Source organism: Pithys albifrons, chromosome 1 (assembly GCF_047495875.1).
Source record: "Pithys albifrons albifrons isolate INPA30051 chromosome 1, PitAlb_v1, whole genome shotgun sequence".
Taxonomy (NCBI): domain Eukaryota; kingdom Metazoa; phylum Chordata; class Aves; order Passeriformes; family Thamnophilidae; genus Pithys; species Pithys albifrons.
In genome coordinates, this window is record NC_092458.1 from 116,577,867 (window position 1) to 116,593,721 (window position 15,855).

Here is a 15,855-nt window from a genome sequence, read left to right on the forward strand (position 1 = left end):
TAATCCTGCTTGACTTTAAAACATCTGCAGAGTTGCCACATGAGCCAGCCAGCCAAGGCAGCCAGTCGAGTGAAACAAGGGCACTTTTTATGTAAGGATTCATCTGCCTTCTCTTTGATTCTGCCCTGGGATGACTCTGTGCCCAGGAGACACGAGTTCCTCTCCAGTGACTGTAAATGGAGCCTCAGGCAACTCACTTTGAAATCTGTGTCTGTGTTTGATCAGATAAAACCTCCTTCCTCTCTCAAAGCCCTCCAGCTGTGCCTCACAAACAGCCCAACACCTGCTGGAGTTACTGGCTCCCAGGTCAAGACTCAACACTGAGGCAGAGAAGGCAAATTAAAAGCCTGATTTTGATGCTTAAAATTTGGTAGTGCTCCAAAATTTCTGTCCTAACTTCAGTAAGAGGAGAGGCCCTCAGTGAAGATCATCATTTCCCCCCTGCAGTGAACTCAGCTGCCAGAAACCAGATGCAGTGTGAGCCTGGAGGTGGGACTTTGGTCTGAAGATCCATCCCCTGTCCTGCTCCCAGAAAGGATCTGGTGTGTTCACCAACCAGACCATCTCCTTTTGTGCCTTTGGCCCGAGGAGAATAACAGGTTTTACACTCAGAGTTGATGTTGGAGGGATGTTGAACAGCTTGGCAGTGCCTGGGGGCATCACCAGAGCCATCCACAATGGGGAGGACATAGAATCATAGAATGGATTGGGTTGGAAAAGACCTCCAAGATCATCCAGTCCAACCCTTGGTCCAACTCCAGTCCCTTTACCAGATCATGGCACTCAGTGCCATGGCCAATCTCACCTTAAAAACCTCCAGGGATGGGGAATCCACCCCCTCTCTGGGCAGCCCATTCCAATGCCTGAGCACTCTCTCTGCAATTTCCAACTTCAATTTCCCCTGGCAGAGCTTGAGCCCATCGTGCCCCCTTGTCCTATTGCTGAGTGCCTGGGAGAAGAGACCAACCCCCACCTGGCCAGAACTTCCCTTCAGGGAGTTCCAGACAGTGCTGAGGTCACCTCTGAGCCTCCTCTTCTCCAGGCTGAACACCCCCAGCTCCCTCAGCCTCTCCCCACAGCACTTGTGCTCCAGTCCCTTCTCCAGCCTCGTTGCTCTTCTCTGGCCCCGCTCCAGCCCCTCAATCTCTTGCCTGAACTGAGGGGCCCAGAACTGAACACAACACTCAAGGTGTGGCCTCCCCAAGGCAGAGTCCAGGGCAAGGGTCACTGCCCTGGGCCTGCTGGCCACGCTAGTTTGGATCCAGGCCAGGATCCCATTGGCCTTCTTGGCCACCTGGGCACACTGTTGGCTCATGTTGAGCTCCTGACATAGAGGTGGCTCCTACAGAGAGTTGTGTCCCCAGGAATGGGAACAGGCAGAGCCATCCCTGGACGTTGCTGCTCCCAGTTTGAGGGCAGTGGAGTTAATTGGCACAGTGTGGTGTTGGGCAGAAGGAGACCTGAGTGCCCTGGACTGTGCTAAGCATGATCCTTACGTGGTAAAGAAAGGGAAAACAAGTGTAAACTGAATGAGTCATTAAGCTAATGAAATCACTGTCGTAATGAGCCCAATCAATCCACTAAATGTGGCATCTGTTAAGGCAGTGTGAGTGTAACAGAGCGCTGGAGGGGAATTTAATTCTCTGTCTGTTTGAGTCTTTTCTGCAGAAAAGAGGGGAAAATACAGAAGGAAGGCTTGGATGTGCTTTCACAATTGTTTTGCATTTGTAGGTGTGTTTTCATGCCTCTGTTTTGTAATTCCTGGCTTGCAGTTGTCAGGCTCCTGTGGGGTTGTGGGTCCCTTCCAGAGTTTGCCCATTGGTGCAATGAGGTGGGCAACTTCTTCTCTTCTTTCTTTCTCACTGCACTGATTTGCCCATCATTTTGTCAGAAATTGAGAGGAAGTTCAAAATTCCTTCTACCTGAACCCAGATTTTATGTGAACCTGTAAAGGACAAAAGCCACAGAGATTCTCTTTCCCATCCTTTTCTTCTTCTTCTTTTTTTTTTTAAGTAATACTGCTTTATAGGCTCATCAGTTGGTGAAGCCCCAAGCTTGACCTACCTAGACTTTGTCATCCTGGAGCTTTATAGGGGACATAATCTGTTAAATTTGAATTTAAATTTAAACATGTGGCCTGACTCCTTTTGAGTTTGCCTCAGAAAGCACCACTGGAGTCAGCTTTGATGGAATTGCTCCAGGTGTGCAGGGATGGATAAGGCGTGTTGAAATAGTGTGTGAAAAATCCACTGCTGAATTTGCAAAGAATCAATTCCTCTCCTAATCAGCACAGGAGAAGCTGTGTTGGGTTCTTGCACCATGCTGGGGGTAACACCCATTGTTCCCAAGACTGGGACGTGGTAGGAAAGGGAAGAACATGGAGATAAGGTGGAAGAACAGCAGAAACTGCATTTTCAGGAGAATATTCTCCCAGGCTTTTTATAAGCTTGCTTTTGTTAAAGAAATTCCCTGAAGGCAAGCAAAATTTTCCCACTTTGCTGAGCACTCCAAGCTGAAATTGCTTGAATTTCTTCTGCTCCACAGATGTCTCAACGTGCAATGGCCAAGATAAGTCTTGCCTTTGAACTTGAAAAAACCCCAAGCCCAAGCATTTCTTTGGGGCAAGATGGCTGTTAACAGGCAAAGGGAACAAAGGAAAGGAATTGTTTGAGGTTTTCCAGACGTTTTTTTTTTCTGTTTTCCATCCTGGCTGAGTCCTGTAGAGCAGCCCCAGGCATTGTGCACAGGCCAGAGGGGCAGGAGTGGGAACGGTGGGAATGATCCTTTGGAAAGGGAAAGGCAGCTGGAAAAAGTGCCCCCTGTGGTGCCTTAGCCAGACACAAGGCTTGGTCTCAGGAGCAAGGAATGTCCTTTGGAAAGCAAGAGGCTCCCAGCATTTCTTGGAGATGGATGGGAGCTGACAGGTACAGCTGGAATGTGGCCAGCAGGCTTAGAGGTCTAAAGAGGAGCAGATTTCTGTGGAAAATCTGGTTTTAACTTAGACTGAGCTGATGGTTTGCCGTTTCCACTGTTTCTTGCGTTTGCTGAGCCTGTTACAGACTTTGTAGCAGAGCAGGTACATGCCCATGGTTTGTGTGTGTTCTTTGAGCTGACAGGGATGGAACAGCAGCATTTCCATTCCAGGAGCTGCTGCAACAACTCTGCACATCCCTTTCTCCAGCAGGAAATTAATTCCCTTTTTACTTAGGGGTGAAGCTGAATGCAGGGGTGTTTGATTGCAAGCAGAGGCACCTTTCAGGGACACAAATCTGAGTTGGATTTCTCCTCTTTTTCCTTCCAAACGAGGTGGATAACCTTGATGGTGTTCAGTGGGTACCAAACAGCCCTGAGCATCACGGTGCCATCTCATACCAGGGGTGGGTTGGGGGGCAGAGCCCTGTTTGCTCAGCTGTGCCAGGGGTTCCTGGCAGGGAGAGGGGATCCCTGAGCCCCTCAGGCCATGCTGTGCCTGTGCCCATGCAGGATCCCCCCGGAGGACCTGAGCCAGAGCGTTCTGCTGCACATGACCGAGAAGTTGGGCTACAAGAACAGCGATGTCATCAACACGGTGCTGGCCAACAGGGCCAGCCACACCCTCGCCATCTACTTCCTGCTCAACAAGAAGCTGGAGCGGCACCTGGCCAGCCTCAGGGTGAGCACTGGGCAGAGCAAGGCTTTACCCCAGTGTTTGGTGCAGGTGGGGTTTTTTCCTAGTTTTGTAGCAGAAACCGTGAAGGGAGGAATTCCTTGTGAATAATAAATAACGTTGTTCCAGGTAAGGATTGCCCAGGTTGCAAAGGTGATTGCTGGTAGGCTTTGTGTCTCCCTGTTTCCATAGGAGATTCCCTCCAGTTTCCCTACAGAAAGCAAACTCTTACCATGCAGAGCCTTATAGAATCCTAGGATGGATTGGGTTGGAAAAGACCCCCGAGATCATCAAGTCCAACCCTTGATCCAACCCCACTGTGTCACTCTGTGCCCTGGGCTGGTGATCACAGTGGGGTTGGATCAAGACATGGTGGATTCTCACAGTGGGGTTGGATCAATACGTGGCGGATTCTCACTCAGTGCCACATCCATAGAATCCTAGAATGGATTGGGTTGGCAAAGACCTCTGAGATCATCAAGCCCAACCCTTGGTCCAACTCCAGTCCCTTTACCAGATCATGGCACTCAGTGCCATGGCCAAGCTCACCTTAAAAACCTCCAGGGATGGGGAATCCACCCCCTCTCTGGGCAGTCCATTCCAATGCCTGAGCACTCTCTCTGCAAAGAATTGCCTTCTGATCTCCAACTTCAATTTCCCCTGGCAGAGCTTGAGCCCATCGTGCCTTCTTGTCCTATTGCTGAGTGCCTGATTCTGTCCCTGTGCTGGGATGGTTCTGTTGCTTGAAATTAATAACACCATGTCACTTGATTCAGGAGAAAGCTTAAGAGCTATTAAGATTTTGTTTAGCTTTTAAGTGAAAATTAAGCTGTAAGTTTTACATGATCCAACACCCTGAGCATGGCTTGCGCTTTCCAGTTTGACAACAGCCTCTTATCTCAGTTCTTTTCACTAGAATGTTGCACTGATGATGCCACCAGTGGCATTTAAATTGTAGTGGACCAAAGTCATGGGCTCTCGAAGATGGTGCTCCTCCACTGAATGCCAAGAGTGGATACAATACATTAAGCAGCAACTGAATGTTAAATTTCTGTAATTATCCCACTTATTTTATTTTTCTCTGCTTTTCTCTCCACAGAAGGCTGAAGGCCAGGACAGTGTTTGCCACAAGAACCAGCTATACCAGATAGAAAAATACAAGGCAAATAAAGACTCCTATGAGGTAAAACTCATCAAAGTTTGTCAAAGTGCTTTGAAAACAGATTGAATTTGAGGATCCTGGGGGGTTGTGATTAAGGTGATGGGTTTGTGGATCTGTGGAGGTAAAAAATAAGACCCGTGTTCGTGCCTGTGCAGGACAAATAATTCCCTGAATTCCTTTTCAGAGGAACAAATAGCAACCCCCTAGAGTGGAAGTGTAAATGTGACTTCCAGGTTTTTTCAGGAAATTAAAACATTTCGAGGCTCTATTTAGCAAATAATGCAAACTTATTCGTGGAGTTCCATAGTTGCATTCTGGGGGGTGCAATTTGCTGGTGTTGTAAGAAAATCAAAAGTTGAGACTCTCCTTGAGTCTCCAGACCTTGGTGGTGTAGGGCAGTGGGTCTTGGTCTGCAGCCTCCTGGCCTGCAAGTAGAGAAGGTGTTTTTTATCAAATAGAGAAGGTGTATTTTATCAACCCATGCCTGGGTTTTTCCTCCCCTGGTTCAGTCCTTGCCAAGCACTAAAATTACAGGAGTAATGTGAGCTGTGCAAGGCTTCCCTGCTAACACAAAGAGCAGCATTCTCGAGGAGTGTGCCTGTTTGAGAAGCTGCTCCTGAGCTCTGGAGTGATGATCCAATTGCAGGGGCAGGTTTGTGTCGGGGCTGGGAGTTTATTACAGCATGACAAGCTGAGCTGCACACCATGGAAACATCAGGGCACAGCTCTTACTCCTCCCTTACAGAAATCAAACCCAGCTTACTTAAAGTGTACCAGCAGTGGGTAGACTGAATGAATATAATATTTTACAGTGCTCTGACAGCTTATTCAGGCTAGGGCAGGGCAGCCTTTCCCTGGAAGCACAGGCAGGTATTGGGAGTGGAGCATCTTGCTGCTCCCTGTGCCAGCTCCCTCCTGCTGCTGGGGCCACCTCTCTGTGCAGTGACACAGCCATGGGGGGCTCTGCCAGCCATCCAGGAGGGGCTCCCAGCTCCTGGGCACTGACCCTGTGCAAGGGAGGCTGTGGCAAGGCCTGCCTGGAGCTGGGGCTTCATTTCCCTAAGGATAACTGGAAGCCAACAGCAGTGCCAGTGTTTGGCCCCAGTTTGGTTCGTGGGCAGGCTCAGGGATAAAACTCCTTCCAGAGCCTCTCCTGCACTCAGAGCTAGTCCCAGGGTAGCTATTTAGGGGCTGAGGGGGTGTCATCTCTTTCTTGAAATAGTTCCCAGGATGTACTCACAGTGCAGGCACTGCACTAATAATAACACGGTCTGTTCTCTCTATGGGCACAGCTGAGTGTGGAAGTGGCCAGGGCCAGGTTGGACCAACCTGCTCCAGTGGAAGGTGTCCTGCCCATGGCAGGGGGCTGAGCTCTGAGGTCCCATCCACCCCCAACCAGTGACTCTGTGATTCTGCAGTGTTTTCTTCCACATCAACTGTATCTGCACAAGGGCATGGTGTGCCCCTGGCTGTAGCAGGGCAGGTGGAGCTGCTCACAGAGGGCACTGGGGTGCCACTGCCACGGTATCTGAGGGAGACATCTCTCCTGGAGTGCCCTCCAGTGGGTGGGAGCACAGCCCTGGCACTGTCCAGCTCATGCCACTGGGATCAGCAGGTGCCACCAGCCCTCAGGGTGAGGGATTTGTAAGCTCAAGAAGGTTCATGAGTCCCATTACCCCTCTCTGCCATTGCCAGAGAGGGATGGGAGGCACTGGTGCCTGGGCAGGCACTGCACAGCAGCAGAGCTGTGTGTTGCCATGGGAATGGCAGGCACAGGGATGGGCAGTGGCAGCTTCAGCTTCTCCCATCTCACTCCAGAGTTGTGAAATCAGGACTTGGCCTCGGGCAGGGGCTGCCAGCAGCTGGGGCAGGCAGGGGGCACGGGGCAGTAGGCATGCCAAGCCCCTCTTCTCCATCAGGTTTCCTGACTGGGGGTGGTGAGGAGCCAAGGCTGAGGGGCTGGGAGCTGCCCCAGTGCCAAGGGACCAGGCTGGTGTCACTGGTGCACAGGGAGGAGAGGGGCAGGCAGCAGTCTGTGTCTCCTTCCGTCTCTTACCATGGCAGAGGTCTCAGGAGGAGTGACTGTCCCTGCAGGGCACCCAGGGCAGCAGGCTGGGGGTCCCTGCCTCTCTCACAGGGCACCTGGTGGGCTCAAAATGTGCCAGTTTTGAGAGCTTGTGTCACTGCCCTATCACCATTTCACACATGGCCAAGGTAAACACCCTTTATCTTCCTTTCAAATCTGTTGCTGGGACTAAGGGTAGGTTTGAGGGTCGAGGTCAGGACAGGAAATAGCAGAGGATGATGTAATTCCCAACCTATTCAAGTATAAAGTACCAGTACAACTCCTGCATTGTGGGGCAGCATGACGTGGCCAAGCAAACTTTAATAGCTCCCCTGAATGAAATCTTCCTTCCCTCCTACAACAGAATAGAGTGGGGCACTTGGGGAATTTAGGACTTGGGTCATTTCCCCTCTCCCAACCTTGGTTGTTAAGGAGCAACATTAATAGTTTTAAAAGCACTTCTGAGACCATTTGCAGTGTTCATCCAGAGATTAATTAATTGCTGCCACCAGATAGGTGAATTTGCTTTGCTGTGGGTGCTCTGAGTGTGTGGGGTGGCTGAGGGAACACACCAGCAGGGTGAAGGCACAGTCAGGAGCTGCAGCCTGACTGCACCATGAGGCTGAAAATACCTCAGCACCGACACATCCTGCACTGCCAGAGGCTGCAGCAACAGGCAGGTCCTTTCCTCACCCACCCAGCACAGCAGAGAGCTGCCAACAGCCTTGGTTGGCTCCTGTGGGCTTAATGTAGGCACCACCTGAGCTCATCCTCACAGGTACCTGTGAAAAAAGATCCTTGGTAGAGCCCAGTCTCTGCTGAGCTTGGCAGCAGAGCCTCAGAGCCTTGGGAGGAGAAATGGTGTGGTGGGCTCAGAGTCAGCTGTGCCCCTGCCACTGGCTGTGTGGCAGGAGGTTGTTCACACACCAGTATTACTGCCATCACCATCACCATCATCATCATCATCATCATCATCATCATCATCATCATCACTGCTGTTACTCCTCCATCCTGTCAGGAGTGACTGTTCCCCAGGGCAGTGCCTGGGCCTCATCCCAGGCAGGAGTAAAGGCTTGGAGCCCCTAAAGGCAGGGCACAGACATCAGGTGGATGTGCCAACAGAGTGCCTGTGGCTCTGTGAGCTGCTCACTGGGTGCTGAGGAAGGGTCAGGCAGCTTTAGCTTTAGCTGGGCACGGGGGAGGGAATTGGAGGAGATAAGGGATGAATGGGGACAAAACGTGCACAAAGGGAGACTGGGATGGAGACAATGAGGAGCTCTGGTTCTCCCACCCAACCACGTCTGTAATAACACTAAAAACTTCAGTTTCTGGTTCCCTAAGGCTCTTCCTTCTGCGTGTGCAGCCACTGACAGGCTGGTGAGCCCAGGGGTGCCCAGACACCATCTGTGCAGGGAGCCTGAGCTGGGGATGCTTCTCAGGAATGCAGTCACATCTTTGCCTCTTCTGTGTCTGTCTTTGCTTCCAGAGCTGTTTGGTGGCCCGAGAGAACCCGAGTTGTCTCCTGGATCTTTCTTTTCCTCTCATTTGCACGTTACTTTGTGGGTTTTCACAGGCTCTGCATCAATGAGCTTGCAAAAGAAAATGAACAAAGCCAACCCTTTGGCAGTGCAGAATTATCAGATAAAACACAGGCACATAATTGGGGGAAGGAACTTTGCTGCATTTTTTAAAAAATACTTGTTCTTGTAGTGACTTTTTAATAGGATGCAGCAAAACGTGTTGCTTAAATGAGAATTATGAGCACAGGAAAACCCCCAAACCAAGCAAAAGAAAAGCCTCTCTTCTTTGAGAGGGACATCTCAAACCACACACACAGCTCTGGCCCAGAAAGGCAAGAGATCCCTGGAGCCTTTGAGGGGCACAAAAACAAAGCCACAAATTTGATGGCTGATTTTTTGACAAGAAATAAAACTTTTGGCTCCTTCAGGAATCAGTGGCAGGTAAAGGGTGTTTTGCACCTTGCTGAATCCAGTGATGGAAAGGAGAAGCAATGAATTCTCACTGTAAAAGAGTGCTTTGAAAATTGGCTTCCTCTTCAGAGTCCTCCCAGGTTCTTCCTTCCCTCTGTCATCACTGGAGATCAAACCCATCTGAGATATGTGCTCTTGCCATCCCACCTTCAGCTCTCTTGCCCCTCATGGTGGGATTTAGGGCTCAGTGAAGGATTGGGCCAGGAATTTTCCTCCTCCTCCATGTCTTGTGCGGTTGCAGAGATGCTGTGAAAGCAAGGGCCATATCCCTCCAGATCTTGACAGAAAATAAATAACTTAAAGAGTTTAAAATTCTTTAAAGCTTATCAAATTATTAAATGTCAGAGGAAGTGTAAGAAAGAGAAATCAAAGATATTTTTTGGTGCTTAAATAGGGTATTTCAGATGTGGGGGGGCACAAACCTGTCTCTGCCTGCTCCTGTGAGGACAAATGGCCTCTGATGAGAAAACTTTCCTTTAATTTTCCAAAACCAGCTTGTGCACTGCCTGGGTGTCAGAGCAGGTGGAAGTCATGGAGTCATGTCAAACAGATCAGGGAAAAATGAGGCATGGAACTTTTAGTTATTCTGAGGAGTCAGGATAAGTTCCTTGTGAATAAATGGGTAAGCAGAGCTTGTCCATCCCTGAACCTGCCCTGAGCAAACCAAACTGTTCTTGTTTGGTTTACAACCTAAAGGCCAACAAACTCAAAGAAGGAGAAAGGAAAGGGGAGATTCTTCACCGTCAGCCCCCAGAGAACCCTGAGACAAGTCCAGTTTCATGTAGACAACCTTCCTCCTGTCTTGTCTCCCAGGTGCAGAACACCAAGGCTGTGCTGAAGGACCGGAGGGTCGCCAAGGCTGGGGGGCCTGAGAAAGGTCAGTGGAGACACCTCAGTGGCTGTCCCTGTGTGTGTTAATGAGTGTTAACGAGCTTGGAGTGTGTGTGCTTGCACTGTTGCCAGCTCTGAAGCTCTGGCAAAGGACTGGATGATGCCACGAGCCCTCCCTTCTCCTTCTCCCCCTGTTTGACAGAACTCCTGCAGCTCCTCACGCAGAGCTCCCTTTCCCTGTTTACACCAAATCATCTGCACTCACACTGCTGTTTTGAAAGCATCACCACCCACCCCAGATCACTGACAACCCAGAGCTGGTAGACAAGCTCCTTCCTACCTCCCAGCCAGTGTGTTTCCCTGAGAGGGGGCTGAGCAGCATCTCAGGAGAATCCCTAACCCTGAGGATGTGCCAGCAGCAGTGGCATCCCTGGCAGAGGCAGCTGAGGGTGGAGAAAGGGCAGCCTGGAGGGTGGGCAGGGGGGACTGCCAAGCTCAGCAAATTCCAGGCAGCAAAAGGAGGGGGGAAAGCACAAGCAGGGAAAGATGGGACAGGCAGAGCAGAGGGAGGGATGGGTGAGAGCTGCTGGAGAAAGGAGTGGAGGAGAAGGGGATCAGCAGGGAAGGGGGGAGGTTGGTACTGCCCCGTGGAGGGGAGACACTGAGGAACAGCAGGAAGGTGATGTAACCAGCTCTGAAATGAGGGCTGATCACTGCAGAGCAGTGTGGGGAGGTAAAGTGATGTAAAACATTCCTGTGGTGTCAGGGGGTTATTTAGAGGGTTGGCCTGTGGTGGTTTCAGGTTCATTCTCATGACTTTATAATTTGTCATTTGGTGCTTTCCACCCAAAAAGCAAATGTGCAAATGGTGTTGGTGTGGCAGCAGAGGCAGTGGTAGCAGGAGTCCAGAGAGCTGGGCAGAAATGGGACATGCTTCTTGTGGAAAATGTAAAAAAAAACACTTAAAATGCCCATTTTGCTCCAATTTGTTGTCCCTTTTGAGAGGAAGGCACAAGGGAAGTAAAACTATTCGGTTTTTTCCCTTTTTAGGTTTCTCTCTTTTTTTTTTTTATCTGAAACCTGAAAATCATTCAGAACTCAGCTAAAGCATTTCCCTGCTTATGGAAACCATATTTTGACACATCTTAAGTGAAATGGTCAAATAATTTTGACTAGTTTTAGACCTGGTGAGATTAAACTTGTTCTGCTTTTGCCAGACAGCTCTCAATGTGAGATTCCATCCTGTTCCTCCCCTCACGTCTCACCCCCTGAGGAGACCATCCCTTCACAAGAAATGCACATGAGATTTGTGGCTGTGACCTGAGGGCTGGCAGACCTACATTATTTTAGATCCCTTTTAGGTGGTTTGAGGCTGAGGGAACTCATGGCCAGTGAGTAACTGCTGGTTAATTCAATTAGGGACTGGCAATCAGGCAGCTTGGACAGCTTTCCATAAAGGCAGCAAAACATGCTTGGCATGAGCCAGTGCCAGCATCCTGGAGAAACTCAGCAGATCTTCCCCACAAGCTGCTTTGTTTTACTGGGCCAAGTCCTGCAAAGATTGTTCCATTTATTTTCAGTCCTTGCTGGAGGAAGGTTCTTGCTGAAGCTGATGCAGCAAATCTGTTCCAAGTGTAACAGCCCAAGTCTGGCCAGTGCAGCTACTCCACATTTACATGTGTGAAAGCCAGAACAGATTCTGTTCCAAAATTCAAGGAGAGACAACAGGAATTAACTCCCTGTGTCCCTGGGTGTGTCAGTGGATACAGGACACAGATCCAGGAAGAGCCATGCAGAGTCGTGCCTAAGAAAGGAGAAATGTGAGATTTATCAGCATGGCCTTGGAGGATATAATTTATACAAACAGCTGAAGACATCTGTGGTTTTCCTTTTCAAGTGCTTGTCTCAGTTTAAGTTCTTTTGCTGCCTTTGAGAGAAGTGGCAGATGAATTGCCCATGGAACAGCAGTGTAAGGATCAAGTGAGAGTCAGGGAATTGGGGTCTGAGTGTATCCCTAAGTCAGGGAATTGGGCTCTGAGTGTATCCCTAAATCAGGGAATTGGTCTTGGGTGTATCCCTAAGTCAGGGAGTTGGGTCCTGAGTGTATCCCTGGGTCAGGGAATGAGGTCCTGAGGGTATCCCTAAATCAGGGAATTGGGCTCTGAGTGTATCCCTGGGTCAGGGAATTGGGTCCTGAGTGTATCCCTGGGTCAGGGAATGGATCCTGAGTGTATCCCTGGGTCAGGGAATGGATCCTGAGTGTAGCCTTGGGTCAGGGAATTGAGTCCTGAGTGTATCCCTAAGTCAGGGAATTGGGTTCTGGATGTATCCCTAAGTCATGGAATTGGGTCCTGAGTGTATTCCTGGGTCAGAGAATGAGGTCCTGAGGGTATCCCTGGATCAGGGAATTGGGTTCTGAGTGTATCCCTAAGTCAGGGAATTGGGTTCTGGGTGCATCCCTGAGTCAGGGAATGGGTCCTAGGAGTATCCCTAAGTCAGGGAATTGGGTCCTGGGTGTATCCCTAAGTCAGAATTGGGTTCTGAGTGTATTCCTGGGTCAGGGAATTGGGTTCTGGGTGTATTCCTAAGTCAGGGAATTGGGTCCTGAGCGTATTCCTGGGTCAGGGAATGTGTCCTGGTGTATCCCTGTGAGCATTTGCCATGGCTGGTGTGTCTGTGGGGCTCCTGTGCTGTGTGTCCCGGTGATGGGGCCCTGCCTGCCAGAGAAGGCAGCACTGGTGACCCCAACCCACTCCCCCCTGGTTCCCTTCTCTGGTTGCTTTGCAGACTCCAGCGGTGGTGTGAGCCCCTTCCATGAGCCCGTGGCTCCCAGGACAGGCTGTGTCACCTCCAGCTCCCTGGAATACCTGGAGGTGCAGCCCCCCCGGACCCCTCGGCTGCTCCAGAGGCAGGAGTCACCCCCACAGTCAGAGTCAGCCCGCGGTGGCCGTGCCAGGGACTCCCCTCTCATCCTCAACATCGTGCACTCCTTCGAGTCAGTGGACAGAGAGGAACAGCCAGACCCCGTCTCACCCTCTCACCAGTACAGGGTTTTGGGCTCCCCCATGAATTTCCCCTACAAGAGCTCCAGTGAAAGGACACTGTCCCCGCTGTTCCCCCCAGGCAGCACATCCCCCGTGCACCCCACCCAGGTGTCCTTCACCTACGAGGAGAAGGCCAAGGAAGAGGCTGTGTCCCCCACCCAGCTGGTGCCCAGCAACCCCCTGGGCAGCCCAAACTGCGTGAAGAGCAGGGGCAGGTTCCCCATGATGGGGATCGGACAGATGCTGCGCAAGAGGAGCCAGACCCTGCAGGCGGCGGGCGAGAAGCCGCTGGAGGCCAGGATGCCTCAGCTGCAGCAGCTGAGCCCCACGCAGATCTCCTTCAGCGCAGCAGATGCTGTCAGTGGCCAGTGTTAGCCTGGCATCCTGGGATTTGTGCTGCTCCACTCCAGGATCCACCTTTTTCCGCCTGAGACAAGAAGGGAAAGCTGCAGGCGTGTTGCTGTCGCTGTGTGATGCACCGCAGTGGTGCAGCACAGGGATGGGAGGTTTGCTCCTCAGGAAGGTGCTGTCCTGCATGTTGAAGTTGAAGGAAAAGGGCTCTGCTCATGCTGTTATGAAATATTAGCATTTGGCATCTGACTGTACAGTGAAACACGTCCTGAAAGAGCTACGTGAAGGTGCATTTTCGCTGCTCCCCTCTGGTGTTGCAGCAGGGCTGGTTGGAAGCACTGGGGGTTTGGTTCCTCCAGGGGATCTGTGGTGCCAGGAGTGCCAGTGCCACCCAGGAGCTGTGGGAGGACTGTCCCTGCTCCAGGCATTGCTCACGGGGTGGGCAAAGGCAAAAGCTCCAGATTCTCTGTCCAGAGTCAGCACTGCCGAGGAGATGAAGGTGGTAAAAGCTTGAACAAAGACACAAGTGACCTAAACATGCAGAAAAATGTGGGAATATTGGCAGTCAAAGCAAATTTTGCTGTTAATTCCATAAAGTAGCTAATTCCAGAATAATTTTTTAACTAAAAAGCCCCATTGATTTAATCATATCACTCATAGGAAACATGATTATTTAAAACCAAATGTCATTGTGTGGAAACTCAACTCACTAAAGGCCTGTTTGCTTTCACATGATGGGTCTGCAAGAAGGTGCTTCAGACAGAAATCCAGACTGCAACAGGCTGTGTGTGAACAGCTCACACCTGCATTGGCCCCTGTTACAACAAGGCAGCTTTGGACACACCTGGAGGCTTCTCTGAGAGACTGCAGTGAATTAAAATGACTAATAAAAGACACAGGAACATGTCCCAAGGCTGTTTTCTACTCCAGGATTGGTAATGCAGTGGTTCCCAAAAATTGGGTGGTGGTATGAGCAATGAAGATTAACTTTTGTGACAGACACCATATTCTGCATACTGTTTCTCTAAGTAAATGATACAACTGAGAGGTTGGCAACACTTGTTTTGAGGGGTCTGTTTTTGTCTTCAAAACATTTCCTACAAATGAGCCTGTGCATCCCAGGGGGTCCATTTTAGCTCTTCTCATGTACAAGTGTCAAAGCATTTTCATTTCCTTCATGCTAAGAATGTGTTTGTGCTGCAAAGGCAGTGAGCAGGGACCACTGAGATGAGGGAGCACTGAGATCAGGGACCACTGAAATCCCACCTTTTTTGTGTGACAGACTCACATACCTGAACAGATGGCAGATGCTGACTTGAATTACAAACTCAGGTTTATTTGGAACCCAATAAAAGGTTGTGGGAATCAGGAAAGAGACCTGTATTTTTTGTGAAAACCCAGTAAATATGTGTAAGAACCCGAATGCGAACAAATGTTAAATCTTTTATTATATTTATAGAGAATATATGAGTACCACACTGCTAAAACATAACCATGTATCCAGTAGCTCTGTACAGTCCAACTGCAGTGACCACAGAAGGGACTTACTGAAACACCACAGTGGAAATTCCAGGGGGGGGAAACTGTATTTGGTATCATTATTAAATATATGTACTTTTTGAACAAGATTGCCACAGATTGCTGACTCTGTTTGCCAGGTCCCCACGTGGTGAGGAGAATCTCAGCACAGAAACCTCAAGGCCAGGTTGGAGCAACCTGGACTAGTGGAAGGTGTCCCTGCCCATGGGAGAGTGGGAGTGGAGCTTTAAGGCCCTTCCAACCCCAACCATTCTGTGCCTCTCAACCAGCAGGATGGTGAGGGGAGGATTGGCAGCACCTGTGCCTTCACCCATCAAGCTTTATCCTTTGCACCTGGGCTGCTGCCCTGCCCTCTGGGCTGTGCATTCCTCTCTCTGGGCACAGCCAAGCTCTGGGACCGTGGAGGCTGGTAGGGCTGTCCAGCTCTTCCTGCCTTGAAGCAGAGCTCCAGAATGATGGGACTGAGCTGCTCCTGCCTGTATCCAGATGGGAGGGAGGGAGGGAGGGAGGGCAGCTGTTCTTGTGAGTACCATTTCTGCCTCCTCCTGCCTCTGTGCAAAGCTGTTTCCTGGAACTGCTGATCTCAGGATCTGCATGGTCAGCTGGGCTCTTCCTGTGCTGTTTGCCACGGCTTTGGCACCGAGCCCATGATGAACCTGTTCAGTAGAGATAAAAATGCGCCTTCCCACTTCAGGTTGTGCATCAGGGAAGGAGAAGTGCTGAGGTTTGGGTGCAGGATGGAACCCCCTCAGTGCACAACCCAGAGGAGCAGCTGTGAGACATTTATAAAGAGGGTTTTGCAAACTGACTGGTCCCTGGGCAGCAGTTCAGTATCTGAAGTGGTAAAAGTGTTTCTGTTCAACCTCTTCTGCCTGGAGAAACAGGTGTTGAATTTATTCAGTGAGAAAGAACAGAAATCAGCATCTGTTGCTAAAGGTGTTGTCTTTGTACTTCTGCAAATGGGCTGCTGACTATTAAAATTCCTGAGCATCGAGGTTTACAAATCCTGAAAGTAAATAACAATTACTTTTGTGCTTTTGCACTTGACATCACTTGATCTTGGCAATAAAATGCCTTCTTAGTGTGCAACTGCAAACAGGCTGGGTTGGGCTTGCAGGAGACTCTTCAGCCCCCAGTGCAGCAGGAAAATGGTTTGGCAGAGACAGCCCAGCCCAGCAGTGGGGCTGGGTTAGTGTGTGGGAGAAGGAATGGGAATTCTGTGGGCC

At 50.2% G+C, this 15,855-nt stretch overlaps 1 protein-coding gene across 2 annotated transcripts in view; it reads left to right on the plus strand.

Annotated features, from left to right (window-relative positions):
* Positions 1 to 14,711, plus strand: part of HUNK (hormonally up-regulated Neu-associated kinase) — a 45,318-nt gene extending 30,607 nt beyond the window's left edge. For both annotated transcript variants that reach the window (XM_071573203.1, XM_071573213.1), the window contains 4 exons: positions 3,484 to 3,652; positions 4,746 to 4,829; positions 9,678 to 9,741; positions 12,483 to 14,711. In XM_071573203.1, coding sequence (XP_071429304.1) covers positions 3,484 to 3,652; positions 4,746 to 4,829; positions 9,678 to 9,741; positions 12,483 to 13,114 — 949 coding nt within the window. In that variant the 3' untranslated portion in view covers positions 13,115 to 14,711. The remainder of the gene's footprint in view (positions 1 to 3,483; positions 3,653 to 4,745; positions 4,830 to 9,677; positions 9,742 to 12,482) is intronic.
* Positions 14,712 to 15,855: the final 1,144 nt, after the last annotated feature.